Genomic DNA, 25,708 nt, shown 5'->3' with positions numbered 1-25,708 from the left:
CGTCACCGGGCGTTCCGACTCTTCCCTAAACATTTCTCCTCCTCGGCATCTGCAATTGTCGAGCCCTCTCTCCCTCGGCATCGTGATTTATCTGGGTCTACCATGGCTTCTCGGTCTCCAGCAGCTGTCACTCCATTCAAATCTTCGGCCGCGCCCGAGTCGCCCTCGAAAGACGCGACCACCGCATCATCACAAACAGTGCCCTTCCCTCCACCCCAGACCTTTGAGATCATTCCACCATTACATGGAATTCTTGTTCGCCTTCTCTCTCAAAAAAGAACCTCAGATGGGGCAGGTGGTCCCCCTGGGGTCACAGGAGCCCCAGACACGTCTGGCGCGCCTGCGCAATCACAAACTCAGCAGCCATCAACAGCTGTCCCAGGGGGTGAGAACAACGGCAATGCCCCATCATCACAGGCTGTGCCAGAGGTAGCTGTCCTCGACTCCACTGCCCATCCGCCGCTCGATGTCAAAGATCTCCCGACAGAAACCAGCTCCGTCAAGATTCGGATTTCAAAAGCCCGTACCGTAGTGGAAGGGCTACCCGATGTGCATCGATCTGTGGCGGAGCAACAGAAGGAGATCGATGGGCTTGAGGACCGTGTGGCCCGTCTGCACTCCGTCATCTCGGACTTTGGGGCGCGGGCAGGGATGAACCACGAGGATAGCACGAAGATGGTGGAATACTGAGGCTGTATGCCCCGTGGCTCGTACCTATTCTGGGACTAATCAGTCCAGCAATTCCTCTGGACTTCTTTTCTTTTTGGTGTTTGCGACAGGAAATACCCGGATCTCTTATTATTTCAGCGAATTTTTTTTCCATTTTAGGGGCGCATCCTTGATACGAAGCATTGCAGGACTGCATGGACAATCTATTTTTTCAGTAGTAGAATATACACTGTGCATTCAATTGTACTTGAGCTTAGCATTGAAGCAAATCCAGTGAGCCCGGCAGAGCCTTACCCACCGTCCGTTTTTGGGTCTCCGATATCGTCTCTCCGAAGAAAAAAAAGTAGTGCCTGAGGCAGCCGAAGATCCCTCTCCGCCCCTCCCCCCCCCCCCTCATTTCTTTCGCTTTTTTTTTCACTCTAATTTCCCATCCTCAATCCTCCCCATATTATTTCTGCTCTTCGAAATATCTCTTCAGGAGACAGAACTTATCCGTCATCATGGCTTACGCTCTCTCCGACGCCCACCGGGACGTGAGTATCCCAATCTGCTATTGGGATCTAGATCGTTGACTCATGCCTCGCAGCAAATGCACAAGTCTCTCAAGGAGACTGACCCCGAGATCGCGCAGGTCATGGTATGTTGATTCTCTTTGGAATTGATCCAATTGCATCCAATGTGTTGCAAAATGTAATCGAACACGACAGTACTGACTCTTGCTGTCATGCAGGAACAAGAGATCCAGCGCCAGCGTGAATCGGTCGTCCTGATCGCCTCGGAGAACTTCACCTCCCACGCTGTCTTCGATGCCCTTGGTTCTCCCATGTCCAACAAGTACTCTGAGGGTTACCCCGGTGCCCGTTACTACGGTGGCAACCAGCACATCGACACCATTGAGATCACCTGCCAGCAGCGTGCCCTCAAGGCCTTCAACCTGGACCCTGCCAAGTGGGGTGTCAACGTTCAGTGCCTGAGTGGTAGCCCAGCCAACTTGCAGGTCTATCAGGCCCTCATGCGCCCCCATGACCGTCTGATGGGCTTGGACCTTCCCCACGGTGGTCACTTGAGCCACGGCTACCAGACCCCCTCCAAGAAGTAAGCTTAGCTTGGTTGAAACTTCAGTTTCAATTTTTGCTGACGAACTCTCCAGGATCTCTGCAGTCTCGACCTACTTCGAGACCTTCCCTTACCGTGTCAACCTGGAGACCGGCATCATTGACTACGACACCCTCGAGGCCAACGCTGAGCTCTACCGCCCCAAGTGCCTTGTTGCCGGTACCTCCGCTTACTGCCGTCTGATCGACTACAAGCGCATGCGCCAGATCGCTGACAAGGTCGGTGCCTACCTCATTGTTGACATGGCCCACATCTCGGGTCTGATTGCCTCTGGTGTCATTCCCTCTCCGTTCGAGTACGCCGATGTGGTGACCACCACCACTCACAAGTCTCTCCGTGGCCCCCGTGGTGCCATGATCTTCTTCCGCAAGGGTGTGCGCAGCACCGACAAGACCGGCAAGGAGATCCTGTATGACCTGGAGGGTCCCATCAACTTCTCGGTCTTCCCCGGTCACCAGGGTGGCCCCCACAACCACACCATCACTGCTTTGGCCGTCGCTCTCAAGCAGGCCGCCTCGCCCGAGTTCAAGCAGTACCAGGAGTTGGTCATCAAGAACGCCAAGGCGCTGGAGAACGAGTTCAAGGCTCTGGGCCACAAGCTCGTCTCGGACGGCACGGACAGCCACATGGTCCTCCTGGACCTCCGCCCCAAGAGTCTGGACGGTGCTCGTGTTGAGGCTGTTCTGGAGCAGATCAACATTGCCTGCAACAAGAACTCCATCCCCGGTGACAAGTCCGCCCTCACTCCCTGCGGTATCCGCATTGGTGCGCCGGCTATGACCACCCGTGGCATGGGTGAGGAGGAGTTCAAGCGCATCGCTCGCTACATCGACCAGAGCATCAACATCTGCAAGAGCGTGCAGGCCGAGCTGCCCAAGGAGGCCAACCGTCTCAAGGACTTCAAGGCTAAGGTTGCCTCCGAGTCTGTCCCTGAGATCCTTGCCCTCCGCAAGGAGATTGCCGAATGGGCCAGCACCTTCCCTCTGCCCGTCTAAATGCCGCCTACAGGCTAAGACGAAGAGGGAGAGAAAGATCTAATTCGGATCGAGTTCAACATCATTGCGTACGAAAAGAAAATATCACACGGTGCGTTTCACGGGGTTATATACCGGACTGCTTTTTCAACCTGACGCGAGTCATCTGGGACACGGGAATTTTGTTGCATCGAGCACTGATTTTTTTTTTGGCTTTGAAACCTCACGCGCTTCTTCAACAGCGACGGGGGATTTTGTTTGTTCAAGGGGAAAAGTTCAACAACTGGCGTCCTTTTCTGTCCATATTTGTTTGTCCATATTATGAATCTTCTCCATGACCGAGTTTCTTCCAACAGTATAGCTGTCTGCTTCAGGGTATAGGGGGCACCCAATACTTACTAGGAAGCGTATCCACAGTGCCCACACAAGGTACCCGGCGCCTTCCCATTTAGGTAGGTAGGACTTACATAACCCAGTTCTTATCTCAGAGCCACGTGATGCCACCGGTCTCCCCTCCTCCGCGCGGGCACTTGCTTCTCGCTCGCTCGCTCTCCCTGTGTTTTGCTCGTTTCGTCCGCTGCTGCCCCCGGTTTGTCCTCAGGTCTTTCCAGCACTACCCCGAGCCTCTCCCCTGACAGCGTTATTCTTGGATCTGTTTCAGTCGTGATAAGGGAGGATCCTATCTTATCGCCCCCGGACCCTTGCGGAGATCGCCTTGTGAACCCCAGACTCGTGGTTGTTCCCAAGGATCTGAAAGTGGTGCAGCAGTGCAGACCTGAAAGACAACGGGAAGAACGGTGAGCAGCGAGCAGAAGATATACCCTCGCCGACATGGCGAGTGCAGCCCAGTGCTATTATTGCTTCGAGTGCCTGTCCGCCTCCTTTGAGGGCCGCGAGCCCGCCAGCTTGGCAGCCGTAGAAGCGCTGTGGGAACAGCATGAGCAAACTAAGAAGCTTGTGAGCCTGGAGGACCAGAAGAGGAATGAGACTGTACCTACGCAGGGAGGGAGAGCCGGAGATGCTTGCAGGGAGTCTGTAAATGACGACGAGGACGAGGAAACTCCTGTCCAGCAGTCGTCCCAGACATCGAGTAGTCGACCCAAGGGCTTGAAACTGCCGAGTTTCAGTCGTCTTCAAGGCCAGTGCTCGTCCAATTCGTCCAGCGCAGCCACTACGCCGTCTGCCATATCTAATACATCGACCAACTCGCTGCATTCGGGTTCTTCTATCGTCACCACGCCGGCCACACAACCGGAGACGCCTGGTTTGCGGGAGCAAAAAGCGGAACAGCGGTATCCGCTGTTTGTGACGTGGAATACGGTGTCCCAGGGCGGAAGCAAGTCTCTGCGTGGGTGCATCGGCACGTTCGATGGGCAGGAGCTCTCAGGCGGGTTGAAATCCTATGCCCTGACCTCGTATGTTTCTTTCCCTTTCCAGTTCAGGGCCAAGCTAATTTCGTTGTTGAATACAGGGCCTTTGACGACACCCGCTTCTCCCCAATCCCTAAATCCCTTCTTCCCTCGCTTTCATGCTCCCTAACTCTTCTAGGCTCTTTTGAGCCCTGCACCAATGCCATGGACTGGGTTCTCGGAACCCACGGACTCCGCATTTCCTTCATCCACAACGGCCGCCGCTACGGGGCCACCTACCTGCCCGACGTCCCCGTCGAACAGGGCTGGACGAAAGAAGAAACGGTCGAGAGCCTCATGCGTAAAGCCGGGTGGGATGGCGGCGCTGGCAGCGTTGCGCGGAGACTGCTGCGTGGTACAACCGGCAGGAGCTCCAGCGCCACCAAGCCCTGGGATCAGGTCTCTGAATTCCGCACTGTCAAGTACCAGGGCCTCAAGGCGAGTGCCGACTTTGCGCAATGGCAAGAATGGCGGGCCTGGGTCCTCTCTTTAGACGATGGTCGGGAGATCATGGGTGCGGCCTGATCGTGTCCTTCCTGGCCATGATTATGACGACTGATGCTCTGTTTTTATTCTTTTATTCTTCTTCTTTTATCGGCTATTCTCTTTTCGGAACCGGGGATTAATACCGTTTCTGGGTGGCTGGCTATGGCGCACCATTACTTGAGGGTTGAACTACAATTCAACTATAACAAAGACAATCCAACCTCAGTGAAAGAAATCAGTCCTCTCTGAAAAACCAAGCATTCATCTCTCATGAGAGTAAAATAGGCAAAAAGCCCAAAGTAGCCAAAAGGAGCGACCCCGATTGGGATATAACCAGCTATAACAACGAGACCACACTTGATATCCAACATGGAAACCAGAAAGCTAAAGAAAAAAAAGGGCTTACATGGCAAGAGATTATTTCGCATGACGGCCGCGGCTCCACAGCCCAGTCACCATCTCCTTAACTTTGCGCTCCTGCTCACGGATCTGCTCCTCGGTCTGGCCGCGGGCATTTCCACGACTATCCATCTGTATGGGACGAGCAGGGGCAGCTGCAGCCGGAGGGGGATTGTTTTCCTGTGCGGCGGCTTCCGCAGGGGCAGGAGGAGCATGGTGTTCCTCCTCGACGACCTCGTCGCCATTGACGCGCTCCGGCTTGGGATCAATGCTCAAAGCGCCGTCCATCATGAAGCCGCCGCCCTCGCGCAGCTTGTTGATGGCGCGCACGGTGTCGATGGCGCGGTGCAGGACGCGGCGAGCGTTGAAGTTCTTCCTGACGGTGGGCAGCAGGTCCTCGTTGGTGCGGGTCTGCGTCGTGTCGTGCGGCGGGTTGACCCATGGGTGTTGCAGGGCCTGGTGCGCGGTCATGCGGACTTGCGGGTCGGTGGCGAGGCAGCGGTTGATGAAGTTGCGCGCCTCTTGTGATACGCCGCGCCAGTACTCCAGCGGCGTGAATGAATAGTCCGCCGCCAGGATCGCCTGCATCTCTTCCAGGTTCGAGTCGCGGTCGAATGGTGTGTACCCGCACAGAAGGAAGTAAGTGATGACGCCGATCGCCCAGATATCACTGGAAGCAGAGGGTCAGCTATCACAACAAGGGGATTATATTCCAATCCACATAAATAGGCAGTCGACATACACTGGCTTGCCGTGCCCGCTCTTCTTAAAGATCTCCGGCGCCATGTACCCCGGAGTTCCGCATGTCGTGGTAAGGACATGAAACTGCTCCTCGTCCATAATCCTTGACAGACCGAAATCGGCAATCAGAAGATCCGCATTGTCCTCCGGGGTGCGGAACAGCAGGTTCTCAGGCTTCAAGTCACGGTGTACAATATCATGGTCATGGAGATAAGCCACGGCAGAGAGTACCGCCCGAACGAGATCCGCGGCATCGGACTCGAAGTAACTGCCTTTTCGGCAGATACGGTCAAAGAGCTCCCCACCCAAGGCGAGATCAGTAACCAGATACACTGTACGCGGCGGGGTCAGTGGCAAGTCCGTCTGGCGGTCATGGAGCAAAACGCACGGTTGTTCTGAGTTTCAAAGTAATCGACCAGCGTGAGGATGTTCTGGTGGCCTACGGACACCCGTCTCAGCACTGCTATCTCGTTGCGGACCTGTAAAAACACACCGGGAGATGGCCGTTAGCGTCCTCGTTCGCGGCTATCGCCATGGCCTTTACAATCCCCCTAAGAACAAGGGCATACCATGTGCTCGCGCCCGGCCATCAGGCGCTTGTTGATCACCTTGGCCGCATAGTAGCGAGCGGTGTCGATGTGCACGCACTCCTTCACGACCGAGTACGAGCCCGCTCCCAGCGTTTTTCCTGTCTTGTATCGGCACGGCTCCACCGGTCTCTGACTGCTCGTAGATTGCGACGCCATGTTTGGATCCAAGGCAAGTGCGCGAAGTGTATAATGCGGTGTGCGGTGTGGGATCGAGTGGGACGAACGGTGCACGAGGGATCACTCGCAGTAGGGCTGAGTGCAATATCAAAGGATCAAGCGATCGGTATATACGGCGTTAAATATGTACCTGTGGCCATGCCGAAGACAGAAAGAAAGAGTCAGCCTCATTCGAGCATAGCCCATCTCGGCCCCGCCCAGGTACGACAAGGCAAAACTGATAGCCGGGCGGCAAGGTGGAACTTGCTTGGTATCCAACTGCGGGGGGTCGATGTTCTCCCAGTTGGTGGGTGATGTGGTTGTTTGGTGTGGACTGAGTCTGACCGCAACTGCGGGGCGCTACGAGGGGGATTTGCGGGCAAAGCGAGAGGAGTGGAAGGGAACAACACTTGGGGTGTAACCAGCACAGATCACATGGAAAAGAAGAAGAGAAGGAAATACGTGGAATTTAGGCTCAGCGCTGGTGTTATCGCGGGGATCGACGAGGGATCGTCGTCGACATGCTATTTACACGCAAACCCGCCGGTTGGCGCCAGACTCCCAGAAAACACCCCAGAAAACACTCCCCTAGACACAACAATGCATAAAAGACACGCAATGCAGGTAATTGCAACAAGAAAAATTCTTAAATTCGGGCCAGCACATCCCCGACGATATTCTCGAGCAGCTGTAGGCCATGGAACTTGGCTGCACTCTCCAGCACTCGTAGTTTCTTCTCCGCCTCCTTGAGATCGACGGTCGCAACCCAGGTGCCGCTGCACGAGCAATGCTCCATGAAGTCACTGACCTTAAGGCCACCGCACTTGGAACATTTCAGATCCTGCGTCTGCCATTCAACCACCAGGCCATGCACTTGACCAATAAGGAACTCCTCCTGCGCCAAACGATCGTATTCAGTCTCGCAGAAGGGGCAGCGCCACGGCTTGGGTGTTTTGCTAGTGTCTGAGCCGGGATCTGGGAGCACGTCTTCGTCTCGGCAGAGATCAAGGTCTCGGATCAGGCAGCAGGCATTGCAGGTCAGTTCAGGCAGTTTCAGACTGGCACTGGGGTTCTCGAATCGGCCCTCCTTGCTGAATTCGCGCACCTCGAACAGGGCTAGCAGTTCTCGGCGCAGTAATCGTGATTCCAGTGTCGTGGTCTTGGAAAGACTCAGCACTTGCATGAGAAGCTTCACCAGCTCCAGCGCTGGGTTGCGTTTATCGTCCTTGGGATTAACCAGCACCCCCGGCAAAACGGGGAAGGTGTAGTCAGAGACGAGCTCCGGGTGGAGCATCTCATCTCGCTGCCGTCGGATCAGACCTGAGATCTGCTTCTTTAATGGCTTGGAGAACCGGTCTGCGAGCACCGCAGTGATCTCATCATTGTCGCCTTCGCCGCCACGCAGGGGAATCTGCGTGAGACGGGGCGTCAACGAAAGATCTCTGTCTGGAAGATCGGGCCGTTTCAAGCTGTGCATCAGCTCAATGTACTCGACCACCCAGTCGTGGAAGATCGTTTGCATTGGCATCGGTAGGAACCGACTCAGCTGCCAATGCATGACGGTTTCAAGCTCTTGGTGGTCGGCCTCGATGACTTCCCGGCAGCCCCTGCCACCGTAATTATATTCGTCATACCACACAAGGTAGTCCCAATACTCTTTGATCTCCAGGTCGATGAAATGGAAGGATGGGTTGGCCCGGATCGACTTCAGGACATATTGGCTGTAGGCATAAGCGTTCCCAACCTCCGTCTTTGTCGTCTGAAGCAGGAGCCGCGTCGAGCTGGCAAATATGACATTCGACCCAACACGTCTAAACTCCGCCATAAGCCTTTGGAAGGACTTCCGTGACAGTAATCGCACATAATTGTGAAGAGAACGGTCATAGAGACACGACACGGGGCTCTCCACCCATCGAATCAAGTGCTGGACCATGATATCGGCCATGCTGTTGCCGGCACATGCCTCCGTCCACCAGTGTTTGACCATCTCTCTCAAAACGACGGCACCGGCGGATGCAAATGCTTTCTCGGAGTAGAGAACACCCGTATCTTCCGCTCCATCTCCGGAGGGTGCTAGAAGCGTATCGCTCCCCTCCATTTCGTTGATGATGGATGAAGTGAGAATTGTGTTGATGGCGAGGTTGCGAACATCCAACTCGATGCACACCGTCGAATATGCACTCGGCGCATTCACTGATGGCATGTTGACCTTCTCTAACGGACCGACAATGTCATCCTTTTCGTATCCCGCGTGGTCTGGCCGAGGTCCCCCGGACCACCACAAAACCACATTGCTTTGTTGGAGCCGTCTTGCATACGACATATCGATGAGATAACGCGGGTCGTCGTTCTCCAAGTTGCAAAGAGGGACGTCGCCATACCGTGCAAGCAGAGTCAAGTGTTGGATCCATGCAGCCAAATACAGGTAGTGTGTAACGAGGCGCTTTGCGATGAACGACTGCCAACCAAGAGGGGGGAGATCCATATCTGATACTTCGGGCTTCACGGACAAAATCGGATACTCTTTCAAGATCGGGATGTCGTGGCACAGGCGGTCTTTTTGTTGGGATTGGATGACGAGAATGGCAGGCTGACTTTCATCGCTGCGAAGCTTCCGGGCCAAATCACCCACTTCGAGGTGAGCCTTTCTTCGAGTCATCACCTGGGTAGTCTTGAAATGGATCTTTTCTTGGTATTCGAATGCATTCTGCGACTCGTCGCCAGCCGTGGCCTGCAGCTTTCGTGTAAGGAGCTCAGAGTAGACCTTGTCAACGTTCGGAAGACCCTGAACATCCCTCGTACGGTTGAGAATGACGATATGTGCCTCACTCTTTGTTGTTGAGAAGAGGGCAAAGACCTGTCGATCACCAGAGACAACATGGTACAGGTAGTGGTATGCCAGAGACGAATCCATCAGATATGGCTTGTCAGACGAAGTATGGAGCAACGATGAGAGGTCAAACCCTCGTTCCAACCCTTCTCCGAGAACACCACGCTGCTCTTCGTCAAAGGTACAGTGGCTTCCAAGCTTGAGCACGGCGCGAACACTTAAAGGGATATGTCGCTCGTAAACACCCTCGACGCTAGGATGCTGAAAGAGGACATCCATCTTGTCGGTCTCTTCTAGAAACTTGTCCTCAGACAAAGACATCTTGAAGAGGTGAACCGAGGGGTGGCCATTGGGCAGAGTGTGGTTGACCTTCTCGACTTCGCAGTCCGGCACCTCAATATCAGGAAGTGAATCTCGCTTCATATTCACAAAGAACTGCCTCGGAACCTTGACATTCAGAGCGTGGATCTTCTGGTCAATTAATACAAAAGCTCGCACAATCCCTGGCCGACCTGTTTCACAAAGCTGCAGAACCTGCCAAGTACTGATGTACAACATCTGTGCTTGGTTGCGGAAGAAGTTACTCAAGGAGTCTGACGCAGCGTTTGGTCGTTCGCCGAACAGCTGGCGGCGGCGAACCCGTGCTTGTTTCTGGATCTTCCACTTTTGCTTCTGGTACTTCAGGAAACCTTGATAGTCTTTTGAAATGGATGGCATGATCGCGGGGAGACTGGCAAACGGGTCAAGTGCTGTTTTCGGTGCACTCTCGGGGTGCTTTCTCTTTTGAGACACCTTGTTGTTGGGGGATGATTTGAGCTTCTGAGTCGAGCTCGCAATGACTTCATCCATGTCGCCAGCATGCTGGACACGGTGGTCCAAGATGTTGGTGGATATTGAAGATAGCGGCGCCTTGTCCCATTTTCCAAACATGTCCGTCATCTTCTTCTGCCGGAACTTATCATCCTTCGAGTTGATGCGTCGCTGTAACCAATCTGGGTGCGCAACCCGGGGCACGGGGTTGCGAAGTTTCTGAAGTGCAGCTGGAATGGTGATCAGCTTCTGCACTACCGACCCTAGACGCTCCAGGTAGTAGTCCCAATCGATGACAGTCCGAGGATCCATGTCAGCCGGGTCATCCTTCAACCATTTGCGCAAAAAGAACCGCTTGACATTTTCTTCCGCTGAGAAAATAGTCACTGGAATGGCTCTTTCGGTGACAGGAGTGTTTCTCGGTCTGGATGAGATGATGTATTTGCAGTTGAGACCCTTGTCCTTGACCATCTGCTCGCCCAAGAACTCTGCCAGGCGCCTGGCAGTGGTAATGGAGGTTGACTTTTGGTTTCCATATTCCTCAAGGGTCTTCGTCATACTCCGATTCTCCGAAATGAGATCGATCAGCTCCTCGTCGGCTAGGGTGGCGCCATGCTCATAAAGCACATCCAGCCACCGGTCTGCCACTCGAGCCACGGCGGCATATGTCTCGGCCAAATTGGTGCCTTCCAAGAAGAACTTGAAGATTTGAGTCTGGAAGATTTTGATCAATTTCAGCTCTCCTCTTCGCTTGACTTCAAATCCCTTGAGTTCAGCCAGAGATCCGTCGTGGTTAAAAACCGCATATCGTTTCTTGAGGTTCTTGTCTTCTTCCTTGGACGTTGGGAGAATCATTGCCCTGTAGGGCCCGTCGACTTCAAAGAAAATAGAGTTCTCGCTGTGTGTCTCATACTTGAAGGTGGACTGGTCGACAAGTGCCTGGTACTGGTGATTTGTGTACTTTCCGTGGACGAGGTGGTTGAGCATGACACAAGGGTACGAGATCCCCAGCTTCTTTCCATTCTTCAAGGTGAAAGAGAAGTTTTCGGGAAATGTGCCGGGAAGCATACACCAGATACCATCAGTGTCCAGTTCCAGGGGACGGCCAATACGATCAACAAGCTCTCTTGCCATTTGGATAATGTGGGCGCCTGTCAGACAGGTGACGCCAGCCATTTCCATCGAATACCAACGAGAGCCCTTTCGCATCACGTAACCATAGAAACTGTTGAGAATGACCTTGTGTGCAAGTTGCAGGGAATCGAAAAGGACGATCATCTTCTTTGCCTCGTCGATCTCAGCCGCCGAAGCGCCGGATGATTGCAGCGAATCAGTCTTGTTTTTCCAGACCTTCTGCTTGCCCTTGAAATCATATCTTCGATCACGAAAACTGCGGACAGTATCGACATAGAAGGGATTCTCTCGTTGGCAGATGATAGCCTCTCGCTCCATCGTCTTGCTGTCGTGAATCTTGTGGTAGATCTTTTTGCTGTAATCTTGCAGCCGCTTCTTCACCACTCCGGCCTGTTCTTCAATGCTCAAATCACCAAATGACCGCATCGGACCAGTCTTGGTTCGGCTTGGAAAGCGTTCGTTGGTCGTTGCACGTCGGATCATGTTGTACTCATCGCGCTTTGCTGGCAGGAATTCACCTCGCCAGGCCCAGGGCATCCGCCTGTCACAAGTTTTGCCGGGTCGATTGAAGTCGCAGGCGGCACAGTTCGACTCTTCAATCATCGAGTCTGGCTGCAATCGATTGGTGATCATGATGTTGGGATACATGGAAGCGACATCCAAGTGGTAGATGAATGGCACCTCATCCCGGTTCGGGTTGTTCCTCAGATCAAGCAGAAGTTTTGCAATCTGCCCTTTGACCTCTTCGTAGTTCGCAACGTCGTCGAGGGATTTCTTTTCTTCGACCTCAATGCTGAACTTGAGAGCGTGGTCCAAGTCTCTGAGAAGCTCATCGATCGCAGTGGGATCAACAGAGAAAGGGACAGGGATGTCGCTTCGAAAGACACCAGCCTCAATACTTTCCACGTGTCCACCCACGTAGGTTTCTGACTCAAGGAGATGACCTTCGTAAAACGCCTCCGTTGGATCCTTGTGTTTGTTGGGCAGAATTATGTCGTGCTCATACGCTTGCACCATGAGCAGCATCTCACACAAGGTTCCGGTTCCCTTTCGCAATGTGTCGTCTGGGTTGAGGGGAATGATCGTACAAAGCGAGAAGATGAAGGGATGGACATATTTCATGTACAGGTAATATGTGGCGACGGCGTCAGAAACAGAGTACTCAGCCAGAGTCTGGGGCCGCTCGCTCGCGTATGGTGTCATCAGCTCGGGGTCAAGCTCATCTGGGTCGTAGCCAAGCTTTGCAACAGTCACGGCTTTCAAACCACGACTTCCTTGAGGAAGATAACTGTCACGGTTGACCCATGCGAAACAATCCATGTGGACACAATTGCCGCTTTGGTAGATGTCCTCGCTGTTCTTCCTAAAGCCGATCTCCAAGTACATGTCGATTCCCTGAACACTGGCTCTTGCCTCGACAAACGGCCAATCGAAGAAGTCACCGTTGTATGTGGCAATGACGGTGGGTTTGGCGATCTTGATGTGTTCAAAGAACCGTTCCAGCACTGCTCTCTCATCAGGTTCGTTGAAGATCACAAAAGGACCATTGTACTCCGGTTTGGGGGTGTACTCGAAATCGCTGATGTCCTCAGACACAATCTCTCGGTTGGTGATCAGAAACCCTTGCCCATCAATCATATACGAGATCATCATGATCTGATCAATCACAGCATCTGGAAACTTGAGAGGTAGTTTCGTGGTCTCAATATCAAACGCAAGAACGACAGGATCGGCTCGCTGAAGTCGTTCTTCAAGGCAGGTCAAAGATATCACGCCATGCTTTGCCTTGACGTCGTACCACTTCCCAATGCGAATGTCTGTGAGGTGTCAGCCTGAAATTCTCGCCCGCAAGAGTAGAACCACAGACCCTTATCAATTGACACTCGAACATGGTATGGGACGTCGTATTCTCTAATATCAACAATAAAATCACTCGCTTGCATGTTGCCATTAGGTCGTTGCTCATTAATTATTTCGTCATCAAAAAGATCGAAGCCAGCAGTCGTACTGTTCGGGGACCGGATTAGCCACGATTTATCTCTGTTCAAACCAAAGCTTTTGAGCACCAACCTGGTAACCTCGGCGTAGGTGTCCATCAGATTCGCATTCTTCTTGTTCTTCTCTGCTAAAGGCAGAAGTGTCCTTCGGACCTCAAGGAGGTCGCTCACGTTGGCGAAACTCAGTTTGATAAAAGTCCTCCGGTGACCGAGAAGGTGGTTCGGAAGATTCAGGTCTTCCTTCTCTAGTCGCGTAAATTTCTTGATAGAGCCCTCGAACGACCGCCGACACCATTCTTCCACCTCAATTTCGTTGTTTTTCTTGACCGCAATGAGGAAGTATGGGTCATATTCCACCGTCGCCTTGAAGCTCCCTCCGTCATCTTGGAGAAAGTAGTAGTCGACACCGGCACGACCACCGGGTACATTGGGGTCCTCTATGCTCGTGCTATGCATGTTGATGAGCCACCCAGTCCTCGTCTCGCCGGACTCAAACCGCGGGAAACCGAGGTTTTCATCGATGCTGTTGGTCAATCGAATGGCCTCGAATTTCTCATCTTGGGAGGTTGCTTCGGTGGACCGTAGGGAGGCGAATTCGACCGTTTTTGTTCGTCGTGGCTTTGCGGAGGAAGTGTTGGATCGGAACTTGTTCCCGTACTTGCTGGGTTTGCGGGAAGGCATTGCGACAATGTCGCCGAAGCGTTTTCAAGGTACTTCAGCTGAAAGGGCGGGCACTGGGTAGACCATGAAATGCGCAATGTGTGGAAGGAAAGAAAGAGAGTAATTGGGTCAACCAGGCTCTGAGAATGAACGGGATATTTGATCCTGGCTCTGGGGATAGCGTTGCTTAGAGGGACCAGCAATGGCCTGCAGCATCTCTCTAATCGAGTCAATCGGATTTCCGACGCGTTCGCGTCGGCGCGTCGACGGGGTTAGTCAGCCCTTTCGGAATAACTATCTTTTTTAGGACCGCGCGGATGATTAGCTTTTCCGAGTTCAATGATCGTCTTTGGTCGTGAGAGATTAACGCCAGTATATCCTCAACCAAAATGGCAGACGATTCACAAGACCCCATGTCTCCCCAGGAGGCTGGTAATTCCACAGCCAACACCCCATCAACCGCCCCAAACCAGTCCAAACATCAACTCTCTCAATCGCAAGTTGGGAAGCTATGGGATGCCTTCGGAAACCCCGAAGAGCCTGTGAATGTGCTGGCGAATGCGACATACAAGCCCCCAGGCAAAAGTTCAAAGGATGTGTCATACTCTGAGGTTGTTGGATCGATGTCTCTCTCAGAGGTGTCGTCATTTTACAAAGCACCATGTGCGCGCGAGTCGCTGATGACTGGCATCGGTGTGGGGTTCGGAATTGGTGGAATTCGAGGCATATTCGGAGGTATAAAGTTCCCTTGTGGTTGAAGAAGAAGAAGCAGCGAAATATTGAGCATTGGAGACTAATATGTGCACTTAGGGCTACCGTCATTATGGTCTGCAGGCAACTGGGCCGTGGGTGTCTTCGCCATCACATCTTTGGCCGCGTACGAATTCTGCCGCAGACGCCGAATCGAAGAGCTGGACGGCATGAAGCAAGCAGTCGAATTAATGCAAGCGCTTAAATTCAAGAAACAGCAGGAGAAAGAGAAGGTTGCGGAGGAGGCCATGCGGGCACGCGTGGCGGAAGAAAAGAAGAGTTGGACGAAGCTCTCCAACTACAAGTTCTGGTAGCTTTCATTCCTCAATTCGGGAGTCTTGGAGTTGATGGGTGTGTATCCAAAACTGTATATTGCGATCCAAGGATCGACATCATATCATAAAGTCGTCTCTGTATTATAGCTCTCTCCCCAGAGTCCATATATCATCAAGCATATTACCAAAATACCACAAGTCCTGCTCCTAGACACCCAAATTGTCATCACAGGAAAAACACCGAATAAGACTGCTGTTCTGGGAATCGTAACGTGTATGTGTCTGGCTTATACGTCAAATTTGACTCGTTTTTGAAGCGCGCCCTTGTCAATGCTGCGCGTATTGTCCAAGCCGACACCTTCCCCCTCTTTTCTCTTCGCTTCTCACGGGCCTCCCGAGCTTCGCGGGTCTTCCACTCGGCGACTTGCTTCTGTCGTTTTTGAGACCTCGCCCAAGCAATCGTCGCGGTAGGTTTAAATCCAACCCCGTTAATTCCGTAGCCGTCATCAGTTGGGTCTGTGGGGTTGTGACCCGTTATCTCAGAATCATGCCAAGTAAGAGGATCCTCTGACGGGGTGTCTGTAAGAGGTGGTGAAGGTCGTGTCTTGCGTATCTTGGACGGTGATGTGAGAGTCTGCTGCTTGCGAGAGGGCGGTGCGGCCTTTCTCTTTGAAGGAGACGTATTCAAGGCAGTCGTATGGTCATTAGGGCCTTTCGCGGGCGGCTCAGAGGACAGGGCGTGACTTTCATTATTGGACTCGGTACTGAGGGTCGGTGCACCCTCAGCCATGATCTCGGAGTCGCGGCAAGGGTCAGCGACACATCGCTTTTGTGAGGGCAGGGCCACTCGTTGACGCTGGAAATCGCTGGTCGAGAGACCTGAGTCGGAGAGAAGCTCTCCACGAATGGCTAATTCTCCAAAACGCCCAGCCACCGCCGCGCGAGGACTATGTCGCCCCACTTCGTCCTCGCGAAGTCGAGCTTCCTGGAAGCTAACGATCGAGACTGTGGATGTTGGCGATGCTGATGAGCTGTAGCAGTCTGATTCGGAAGACTCTCGCTTGCGCTTGGGCGAGAAATATGGCGGTCGACTCGGGTTCATCGCGCTGAAAGCGGACGTAGTGTGGGCGTCACAACGGACCAACCCTCCGTATCTCATTCAGAAAATGGGGTTAGCACCGCTCACCGAAGACATGGAGGCCTTCATGGTTCTGTAGTCCGCATCGAGCGGAGATCATCGTAGGGAGGGGGTGTTCTCATCGGACTTCGGCCTTGCAGCATCGGATTGTGGGGTAAGGGAAGTAAGTTCCTGTAGCAGACTCGTCACTATACTACAGGCACCACAGGCGACCTCAGTCATTTACTTGATATACTCCAATATTTACAGAAAAGAAAGGCACGCGAAGCAATGAGCTACAGCCAGTTTTAGCAAATATGGTCTGGATTGAATAATTTACAAATCCCCAAGCCCACTGAGTCGTGAAGAACAGCATAGAAAAAGAGATAAACCCAACGCCATGACAAGACTCCCAGTCCCAAGAAACAAGGCGTCTATGCCTTCTGCTTCTTCTTCGAAGGCTCCGCATCCGTGTCATGCTTGCGCTTCTTCTTCTTGTCCGACTCGCCCTCGCCGGCGTCCGACTTTCTCTTCTTCTTCTTCTCGCTCTTGTCGCTCTTGTCGGCCTTCTCCTTCTTTTCTTTCTTGTCCTTTTTGTCCTTCTTCTCCTTCTTCTCCTTCTTTTCCACCTTAGCATCGGCGTCCGCCATTTCCTCGTCGCTTTGGTCAGCATCAACATCCAAATCGGCCAGCACGGCATCCATGGCAGATTTCTGTAGTTCATTGATTAGCGACGATTCCTCGGTGTCAAAAGCCTCTGGGCATTGGTTTGCAACTTACCATAGCGGTCTCGTTCTTGGTAGGGGCGGCACCAGAAACGTAGAACTCCAGGCGCTCCTCAACCTGGTTCTTCAAAGCCTCTCCGAACTTGGTCGACGGGGCCTCAGAGAAGTTGTCAATGCGAGAGGCAATGGAGCACTTGTTGGCAAGGAAACGCGAGATTCTTCCCTTGTTCTTAGGGCCAGCCCGCCCGATGAAAGACGAGTGGTACAGCAGACCGTACTTGGGGGTGTTTCCCTTGGTCTTCAGGGCACGGAAGAGAGCCTTCTCAGCGCCGAGAATCTGGACCGTAGACGCAGGGTACTTGGACAAGTTGGTCAGACTGCCAGCGTGGGAGATCAGGCGAGCTCCAACAACTTCTCCGATCAGAGCGGCAAGATTGGGTGCGACGACGCTCATCTTGGCCACCAAGTAGGAGTAGAGCGACTTGCGGTACTTGGACAAGCTGACTACTCGCTCAGCAAAAGAGATGACGTTCTCCATATCTGCCTCAGAGATCTCCTGACCCATGCTGTGCTTGGCGGCATCGATGATGCTTTGAGCGACGCCCTCGTCATCCTCGACGAGCGCAGCGACATCGTGCAGGCTCTCGTCGGTCAGTGACTTCTTATCCTTCACAAAGAGTGCAATCTGGGCATAGCGCTGGTTGTCGGACACAATCTTGACCAACTCAGGGAAGTGCCACGAGTACCATTCGCGCACACGCATGGAGAAGGTGTTGATGGCCTTGTCAAGCTGATCCAAGATAGCGATCGCCTGGATGATGTGATTGTCATCGCGCTGGACCGAGAACTTGACCTTGGCGCGAGAGTAAGCGTGACCAAGACCGAGCTGCGCCGTGTCCATATCTCCCTCGCGCAGTTGCTTCAGCAGCTTGCCGGCATGCAGGCGGATACCACGGAGCAGGTCCTGGACGACTTCGCTGGTGTCGCCGGTCTCGCAATCCACGAAGGGGAAGGCTGACTTGATGCTTCCCGCCAAAGCCTTGTCGGCGAGACCCAGAACCACCTTCTTCTTCTTGCTCGGTTTGGGAAGGTTGAGATCCAGGAAAGAAACCAGGGTTTCGGATGCAACACCTTCCGAGACGTCGTTGATTTCACCGAGGGCCTGCTTGTTGTTTCTGTGTCTCCGTCAGCGAATGATCAAAGGTAGATGGAGAGCCAGGAAGAAACTTCATCGGAGTGTGAAACATACTCAAAGGGCAAGAAACTCGAGAGTTCGACCATCTTGCCAAACTTAGCAAGATCATTGACACCATCCTGGACTTCTTTCAAACGATTGCCCACAGAGTCTCCCTGGTGGGCGACTTTGAAAAGCGAGTAGCCCATGGGGCCCTCGAAGAGAAGGAAGTCGGCCATTGCGCAGAGTCTGGGGCCAAAAAATTGCAAAATCGGCCAAACGAGGACTTGCAACACCAACTCAGTACACTCGAAAGTGCAGTTCAGTGGATTGCGGGTGGGTGGGAATGGGCTGGAGATTGGCAAAAGTCGAGAAATCGGTAGCTCTTTTTTTTTCGCCGCTAGTGCGAATCGGTCAATGTGGGCTTTTTGCCAAAATCTCGCTCACCGCATTCGAGCCAACGCGGGCCTCATCTCTCTCTTGGTTGACCCCTCTCTCATACCCATTTAAATTACATTTTCTCTTTGGGTTTTGATCTTGGTCATTCATTATCGCAGAGATGTCTGCAACCCAACTGCTTAACCCGAAGGCCGAGTCGAGGGTATGCACTTATCACCCCGATGGCCCCTCAGTGGTATGCCCGCACAACTGACATTTCATGCAGCGTCGGGGAGAGGCCTTGAAGGTGAACATCAGTGCCGGAGAAGGTCTCCAGGATGTTCTCAAGTCAAACCTGGGTCCTTCGGGAACCCTGAAGATGTGAGTCCATGATTATGTACCCATATGCAATCGACATGGTCCTAACAGAACTTAGGCTCGTGGACGGCTCAGGCGGAGTATGCAACAGGCCCCTTATCCTCGCCAATAATTCAGACCACGATTTCTAATGCGGAGGAACTACAACAGATCAAATTGACGAAGGATGGAAATGTTTTGCTGCGAGAGATGGTATGTCCGGTCCCCAGAGCTTCAAAAAAATCCAGCAAAAGCTAACATTTGGCAGCAAATTCAAAACCCCACGGCTGTAAGACGATATTCGCCTCGAGAATCCCCCATATCTTGCTGATCTCAAGACAAGGTCATGATTGCCCGCGCGGCCACGGCACAAGACGACATCACCGGTGATGGGACAACGTCGGTGGTGCTGTTGGTGGGAGAGCTCCTGAAGCAGGCGGATCGACACATTTCGGAGGGGTTGCACCCCCGGGTGATCACCGATGGGTATGAGATTGGGAAAACTGAAGCACTGAAGGTATTTATGGATTGCAAAGTTAAAGAGTCAAAGATCGACTGGAATCTAACGCATCGTAAAGTTCCTCGACCAGTTCAAGCTCGAACGCACCATTGACCGCGAGCTGCTGCTCTCTGTTGCCCGCACATCCCTCTCCACGAAGCTGAACAATGCTCTCGCTGAGAAGCTCACCCCTGACATTGTCGATGCCGTGCTCGCCATCCACCGGGCCCCTGAGAAGCCGGATTTGCACATGGTCGAGATCATGACGATGCAGCACCGGACATCATCGGACACGCAGTTGATCCGGGGTCTGGCCTTGGATCACGGCGCCAGGCACCCCGACATGCCGAAACGGGTGGAGAACGCTTTCATTTTGACATTGAATGTTAGTCTGGAATACGAGAAGTCCGAGATCAACTCCGGCTTCTACTACTCCAGTGCTGAGCAGAGAGACAAGCTGGTGGAGAGCGAGCGCAAGTTTGTCGATGCGAAGCTGCAGAAGATTGTGGATCTGAAGAAGCAGGTTTGTGGCAATGACCCGAAAAAGGGATTTGTTGTCATCAACCAGAAGGGTATCGATCCCCTCAGCTTGGACGTTCTTGTTAAGAATGGCATCTTTGCTCTTCGGAGAGCCAAGCGGAGAAACATGGAGCGTCTCCAGCTGGTGTGCGGCGGTATCGCGCAGAACAGCGTGGACGACATGACGCCTGACGTGCTCGGGTGGGCCGGTCTGGTCTACGAACACCAGCTGGGTGAAGAGAAGTTCACTTTTGTTGAAGAGGTCAAGGATCCGAAGTCCGTCACTATCCTTATCAAGGGACCCAACCAGCACACTATCGCCCAGGTCAAGGAGGCTGTCCGTGATGGCCTGCGCTCTGTCTACAACACCATTGTCGATGGCTGCGTCATCCCTGGTGCTGGAGCATTCCAAATGGCTTGTGCTACCCACCTGAAGTCTGAAAACTTCCGCAAAACTGTCAAGGGCAAGGCCAAGTGGGGCGTTGACGCTTTCGCTGACGCGCTTCTGGTCATTCCCAAGACCCTCGCCGCCAACTCGGGCCACGACATCCAAGATTCCCTGGCTACTATCCAGGATGAGCACGACAATGGTAACAGTGCCGGTCTGGACCTGGTTACGGGCGAGCCTATGGACCCGGTGCAGGAGGGTGTTTTCGACTCTTACCGTGTCCTGCGCAACTGCATTGCCTCCAGCACGGGTATCGCAGCAAACCTCCTTCTGTGTGACGAGCTGCTGAAGGCCCGGCAGATGGGTAAGCAGGGTGGCCCTGCTGGTATGGACGAGTAATGCGCTGTTCGTTTATGAAGTCAGGCATATCATGGAAAGGCTTAGAAGGATCACGGACTGGGGCATTTTTTAGATGCCGAAGCCCTATCAATCCAAAAAAGAAAATTCACGCAGCACAAAGCTATTGTTTGACGATTTCCAATAATAATAAAGTAGAATCTTGTAAACTTTTATTGTCATTGCCATCGTTAGGGTTCAAGTAAACTATCGTACATCAAAGAAAATCAAAAGATCAGTCCTCCGACGATGCGGTGCTCTGGCCCTCCGAGAGAGCCCTAAGAGACCAGTCGCCCACAAAGCCCTCTTCCCTTACCGGGTCATCCAGCGACAGATTGTGGGATTTAGCCCATTCCCACACATCCGACTTGCGAATGATCATCGTTGGACCCTGGTTGAGATGGTGATCCCCAGAAAGGCGGCTCAATTTGCGTTTCTTCGGGGAGGTTTCCGGTGCAACAACGCCCATGCTCTTGATAGCAGTAATCACGTCTTCGGTCAACATTCCCGTCCCCCGGCCAATTTCCTCGACCGTCATGTGTTCGCGTGCCGGTCTTTTGCGCGAGGCTTTCGAGAGAGTCGCGGGTTTCAGTAGACCAGGTTCAGCGAGGTTATCACCATACTTGTCGCGCAGCAAGTATCGCGCGATACGCTCCGCCCAGAATCGGTTATAACTCTTCTGGCCTAGATCACTGAGGGGCTTCTCCGGTCCACCGATGTATCCACCTTCGACGTCCCAGCCGCTGAGCTTGTAGCTGACACCCATCAGCAACTTCCCCAGTTGTTTGTGCTGGTATGGTGGGAAGACTAGAATGCAGGCGAGATTGTTCGCATCCCAGGACAGCTTTTCTTTGGAGAAGAATCCGAGCACATGGTAGTTGTCCGGGTTGTCGGGATCGGTAAAGGTGAGAATGTAGTAGAGGAAGGTTGCGACATCGAAGAAGACCGTTTTGTGGTCGAGGAAGAGCTTGGCAAAGAGAGAGAGGTTCTGTCCGAAAAGTTTGTGCCCCTGGCCGTCGACCTCCCATACCGCATATCCGCCATTGTCGTAAACCTTGGTACCGGGCGGCGTCGTGCGATGCTCGCAGGCGCGGGTGTGCGCCGCGAAGGCAGCTCCGTCACAGGAATACCGAAAGCACCAGCGGCAAACGTATAGACATTCCGTGTCCTTGGCGACGAGGTCTTCCGGGTAAATAGACTGGTACCAAGGCTTGAATAGCAAATCTCCTAGTACGACATTCTTGACGTTGCGATCTACTGGGGTCTGCAGGCGAGACGAGGCTTTGTTCGCCATAGATGTGAGGGTCTTATTCGCTAGGTTTCGAGTGTGCTGTTGTAATGTGTATCTGCCAGTGAACCGGCCATTGGCATGACGGTGCAAACGAGAGCTGTCGTAAGTCGAGGTAGTTGAAGCGAAGGAGGAATGGTCGCGCCGTCATTAGGAAGGGAATTTATGTTAAAAATAAGGTGGGGGTTTTGAAACCCGCTATCCATCCATTGAAAGAATCAATGGTGATTGTTGAATCGCATCGATCCCATTCAAGCATTAAAGCATCGATTGAAGAATCCCAAGATTCTGCCATCTGAGTCAGCCCTCTCACCTGATCGAGCGGGGAGAGCTTCGGAGGCGCGGAGTATCCTGTTGCCTGGGACGTCATCTTCCTCTTCCTGCTTTTCCTGATAGTCCTGCTCATCCTGGATGCATCCTTGCTTTTCAAAGGGATATCCGGGCTCTGATTGTGACAGGCAGCAACATATAAGTCCCATTTCTTTTATATCCGGCTGATCCCATACGGAAGGCACCCCAATCTCAAGACGCTGTGATCTTCGAATTACGAGTTTCATCCGTGTAACGCTCGGCTTGCTTGGGTCAGTAAGGACGCTGTGGTTAAGCTTCACGGTCGCGATGCTGCAGCCCTTCGAGATTAGAGACCTACACGGGCCCGAGAAACCCTCGGCATCTCGTCCTGTTCCTCGCCGGGGGTTGGTGCAGATATCTGCCGCCGATTATGATGATCTAGCAGTAAACCATCCTCGGGCGAGACTCACTTATGTGGATGTGGATGAAGAGGATGATGAGGGCGACACCATCACCGTGAGATCATAACTACAGACGAAAGTGTCCATTTTCATTCTTTTCTAACAGATCTCGTTAGGTCGGTTCGTCTCTCGAGCTTTCTCAGCGCCTTGACGAGCCTGTAGATGCTGGCACCCGGCTTGGATCCATTGATTTATCTCTGGATGAACCGGCTCCGATGCACATCTTTGACATTCGTCGATCAAACTCGGTGACCGAGCTGTGGAAACGATTCGAGTATGGGGAGAAGACACCGCATCTCGATGACCTGAAAAACAGTGACCCCGGGGCTGCGACGAAGTTTGCGGTTGATACTAAGGAAGAAGATGGCCCCGCACCGGCTAATGTATCTGCTACTGCCGCTCCCGGAGATGACTCTCAGCCCCTTCTAGCAGCATTTGAGGCCGAGTTAGCCGGTATCTTAGATGCTGCTGAGCCTTCGGAACACAGAGCACCACGGCCGGAATCGCCACCAGTGGTCGAACCATCAATGAGAACCCCCCACCCCATTGAGGCTCTTGCTGCCCAGGTCCTGCACCATCTGGTCAATGGGGCCAGCTTGGTCCAATCTGAGTTGAGCTCGAGGCTGCCAGAATTGCAGCGCCAACTGCACCATGTCCAACGATCCGTCCCTGAGAATGTGGGTATGTCTCTGCAAACATTGCTTGCCACTCTCGAGGCTCATATAAGAACCGCTCTTCACAATCTTCCCGATAATGGAAGACAATTTGCGGAAGAGGCGATAAATGCAGGAAGGCCCGTTGCTGAGAACGCTGCGGACAATTTTCGCGTGATGGCATCTGAGTTAAACGAAGTAGGCCGAACGTTATTTGCTGCATTCGAAAGCGAGTTTGGGCGATCTGCGTCAAGTGGATCCGCTACGGCCTCATCAGGACCTAACACAAGTCCTCCTGGGCCGGCTCCCGAGGTTACGACAAGTAATAATGGTCCTGCAGCATCAGGCATGGGAGAAGCACCCACTGTGGCCGTGCCGGCAAGGGAGAACGAACCCAAGGCTTCAGATCAATTGAAGCTGCCAAATCCTGAACCCAGCACTCAGCACCCTATGTCATCGAGTTCTGAGAATGCTGGCCAAAGTGCTCAAAGTCAAACACATCCCAGCAACAACTTGGGTGCTTCGGGTCATTCTGGATTCCCTTATAACTTCCCTTATCATCGTCCTCACTATATCCATTCACATCCATCTCAGCCTCCCTTTGCATCTGCATGCCCACAGCCAATGCCTCGCTGGGCTCCTCCCCCATCCTGGACACCATTCCAGCCCTATCCACCGCCATCTTACCCCAATACTTTCCAAGCTTACCGACCCCCACCTCCGCCTCCACCACCATCTTTTGATCCATCAGCGCTTTTTGGGTGGCCTCATCTAGCTCCAGGTCGGCGCTTCCATGCTTCGCGGCATCCTACGAACCCCAGCTCACGGAATACCAATGAAGCCTCTGCAGCACCAACAGCCAATGCTCCGTCAAGGAACACCAACACTCAAACTGGTTCATCTGCAAATAAGACTTTGTTTATTGGAAATGTCGGGTTCAATGTTACTGAGAAGATGATTCAGGAAGTCTTTGCTTCCAAGGGGTTCATTGTCAAGGTGGATCTCCCCTTGGACGCTGCATCAGGCAAGCATGCAGGCTTTGGTTATCTTCATTTCCCTTCGATTCATCCAGCTATGGCAGCAATGGAAGCACTGCAGGGTGCTCACATTGATGGTCATTCGATCAACATCGAATTCAGTGACCATTCCCCGATTGAAAGCATACAAACCTCGCAAAGCTCACAAAATAATGGCAGCTCGAGCGTTGGCGGAACCCAGCAGAGCATTTCACTCAACGGGTCCGACAAGACCGGTATTGCCACCACTCGCCAGGGACCTACACCAGGGAACCAAAGCTCCTCCATCTCGGCTGGGGCGGAACAACCTTCCTCGAATGGGCACATCTCTCAACAAGAGCACAGTAGTTCCAATGGACGTAGAAAGTCCGTTACTTTCCAGGAGCCCAATTCGACCGCAACTACTACGAAGGTTGAAGGTAGGGATGCGAGCGTTAAGCCTGGCAATGCACAGACTGGTTCAACTGCATTGCTTGACTCGATCACGGATGATCCTGCATTTGCCGCGCGCTTTCCCTCCCTCCTGCCCAGCGACAGCCCGCAGCGCCATGCCACTGGTTCCGGACAAGAAAAGCCTGCGGGTCTGAGTCCAGAATTAGAGATGGCTCGATTTCCGCCCGTGTCTCAATTGGAAGCCCAGCTCCTTGCCCAACGACAGGGCCGTGCAACTGGACCTGAGGCAGCAAATGAGCAAGAGCAATATCACGAAAGATCTTCCATCCACAGTATTCCTTCGCATCCAGCCCCGCAAGCTTTCCCTCAAAGATCTCGAACTGTCTCCGGTGCGCATGGAGTGCATGATCTAGAGCATCGCCCGGGTGTTTCGCGATCGATCAACTACGGCAGGCAACATTCTAAAGGCGACGCCGGACATGGTCTTCGTCGTGCAAATACCATGGTGTTTGCGCGCCCAGGAGTCAATCAGCCCGGCTCCTTTGACCGTCTGCCTTCGGAGGATTCTCACGGGACGAGGTTGAGGCGCCGAGCAAGTGAACGTCACTGCCTTCGGCCACATCACGCTTCGGAAACGGATACTTGGGCGCGACTAGACCGAAGAGAGCGCACTCGCAATTTACATCCTGAGAGAATTCCCGGGAGTTTCCCGGGTGGGGAAACCTCCCAAAATCAGGCTCCTATCTCGCATGGTGTCTGCAACAGTAAGAAGCAAGAGGATAAGATGGATAGTTGTGTCTCTGCCCTGGTTGGCATGGGATACGGAACCGAACGGGACGGTGGGCACTCCAGGATGGCAGTGTATGCGGCCGCAGCGGATGGAAGTCTCCCGGATGCTATTGAGATGATTGAAGATGAAAGAAAGGTGTATGCGAGACATGGTCGGCAGTGAGACATTACGCTTGGCCTGCTTGTTTTCGGGTTTTTGCAGTTCCCAGTCATTCTTTCAATTCCCCTAAGCTTAAGGATTTGGCGTTCTTCGGTTGTTTTTATATGA

At 53.1% G+C, this 25,708-nt stretch overlaps 11 protein-coding genes across 11 annotated transcripts; 6 read left to right on the top strand and 5 right to left on the bottom strand.

The window, feature by feature from the left end:
* Positions 1-102: 102 nt before the first annotated feature.
* Positions 103-690, top strand: NUU61_004955 (mediator of RNA polymerase II transcription subunit 9; the record flags this gene model as incomplete). Its single annotated transcript, XM_056655537.1, has 1 exon — positions 103-690. One exon carries the CDS (start codon positions 103-105, stop codon positions 688-690), a length of 588 nt encoding a protein of 195 aa, XP_056511150.1.
* Positions 691-1,169: 479 nt separating this feature from the next.
* NUU61_004954 (glycine hydroxymethyltransferase SHM2) lies at positions 1,170-2,780 on the top strand (the record flags this gene model as incomplete). Its single annotated transcript, XM_056655536.1, has 4 exons — positions 1,170-1,202; positions 1,256-1,306; positions 1,400-1,764; positions 1,820-2,780. The coding sequence occupies 4 exons, from the start codon at positions 1,170-1,172 to the stop codon at positions 2,778-2,780; spliced, it is 1,410 nt and encodes a 469-aa protein (XP_056511149.1).
* An 810-nt stretch (positions 2,781-3,590) lies between these two features.
* On the top strand, positions 3,591-4,693 carry NUU61_004953 (AMMECR1 domain-containing protein; the record flags this gene model as incomplete). The annotated part of the gene is made up of 2 exons (XM_056655535.1): positions 3,591-4,174; positions 4,231-4,693. 2 exons carry the CDS (start codon positions 3,591-3,593, stop codon positions 4,691-4,693), a joined length of 1,047 nt encoding a protein of 348 aa, XP_056511148.1.
* A 378-nt stretch (positions 4,694-5,071) lies between these two features.
* NUU61_004952 (serine/threonine-protein kinase) lies at positions 5,072-6,540 on the bottom strand (the record flags this gene model as incomplete). The annotated part of the gene is made up of 4 exons (XM_056655534.1): positions 5,072-5,723; positions 5,796-6,126; positions 6,183-6,273; positions 6,364-6,540. 4 exons carry the CDS (start codon positions 6,538-6,540, stop codon positions 5,072-5,074), a joined length of 1,251 nt encoding a protein of 416 aa, XP_056511147.1.
* A 646-nt stretch (positions 6,541-7,186) lies between these two features.
* Positions 7,187-13,992, bottom strand: NUU61_004951 (DNA polymerase epsilon catalytic subunit POL2; the record flags this gene model as incomplete). Its single annotated transcript, XM_056655533.1, has 3 exons — positions 7,187-13,131; positions 13,182-13,321; positions 13,385-13,992. 3 exons carry the CDS (start codon positions 13,990-13,992, stop codon positions 7,187-7,189), a joined length of 6,693 nt encoding a protein of 2,230 aa, XP_056511146.1.
* A 368-nt stretch (positions 13,993-14,360) lies between these two features.
* Positions 14,361-15,035, top strand: NUU61_004950 (uncharacterized protein; the record flags this gene model as incomplete). Its single annotated transcript, XM_056655532.1, has 2 exons — positions 14,361-14,706; positions 14,782-15,035. The coding sequence occupies 2 exons, from the start codon at positions 14,361-14,363 to the stop codon at positions 15,033-15,035; spliced, it is 600 nt and encodes a 199-aa protein (XP_056511145.1).
* Positions 15,036-15,222: 187 nt separating this feature from the next.
* Positions 15,223-16,098, bottom strand: NUU61_004949 (uncharacterized protein; the record flags this gene model as incomplete). Its single annotated transcript, XM_056655531.1, has 1 exon — positions 15,223-16,098. The coding sequence occupies one exon, from the start codon at positions 16,096-16,098 to the stop codon at positions 15,223-15,225; it is 876 nt and encodes a 291-aa protein (XP_056511144.1).
* A 449-nt stretch (positions 16,099-16,547) lies between these two features.
* On the bottom strand, positions 16,548-18,251 carry sik1 (snoRNP complex protein NOP56; the record flags this gene model as incomplete). The annotated part of the gene is made up of 3 exons (XM_056655530.1): positions 16,548-16,826; positions 16,894-18,013; positions 18,088-18,251. 3 exons carry the CDS (start codon positions 18,249-18,251, stop codon positions 16,548-16,550), a joined length of 1,563 nt encoding a protein of 520 aa, XP_056511143.1.
* A 320-nt stretch (positions 18,252-18,571) lies between these two features.
* On the top strand, positions 18,572-20,552 carry NUU61_004947 (chaperonin-containing T-complex subunit CCT6; the record flags this gene model as incomplete). The annotated part of the gene is made up of 7 exons (XM_056655529.1): positions 18,572-18,613; positions 18,677-18,771; positions 18,827-18,848; positions 18,919-18,960; positions 19,016-19,036; positions 19,091-19,264; positions 19,326-20,552. 7 exons carry the CDS (start codon positions 18,572-18,574, stop codon positions 20,550-20,552), a joined length of 1,623 nt encoding a protein of 540 aa, XP_056511142.1.
* A 232-nt stretch (positions 20,553-20,784) lies between these two features.
* On the bottom strand, positions 20,785-21,843 carry NUU61_004946 (putative histone acetyltransferase (MysT1); the record flags this gene model as incomplete). The annotated part of the gene is made up of 1 exon (XM_056655528.1): positions 20,785-21,843. The coding sequence occupies one exon, from the start codon at positions 21,841-21,843 to the stop codon at positions 20,785-20,787; it is 1,059 nt and encodes a 352-aa protein (XP_056511141.1).
* Positions 21,844-22,455: 612 nt separating this feature from the next.
* Positions 22,456-25,603, top strand: NUU61_004945 (uncharacterized protein; the record flags this gene model as incomplete). Its single annotated transcript, XM_056655527.1, has 2 exons — positions 22,456-22,644; positions 22,706-25,603. The coding sequence occupies 2 exons, from the start codon at positions 22,456-22,458 to the stop codon at positions 25,601-25,603; spliced, it is 3,087 nt and encodes a 1,028-aa protein (XP_056511140.1).
* Between the last annotated feature and the right edge of the window lie 105 nt (positions 25,604-25,708).

This window comes from Penicillium alfredii, assembly GCF_028826965.1.
Source record: "Penicillium alfredii strain IBT 34128 chromosome Unknown utg000007l_segment0_segment0, whole genome shotgun sequence".
Taxonomy (NCBI): domain Eukaryota; kingdom Fungi; phylum Ascomycota; class Eurotiomycetes; order Eurotiales; family Aspergillaceae; genus Penicillium; species Penicillium alfredii.
The sequence above is the reverse complement of the archived record's forward strand: the minus strand, read 5'-3'. Positions and strand labels throughout refer to the sequence as shown.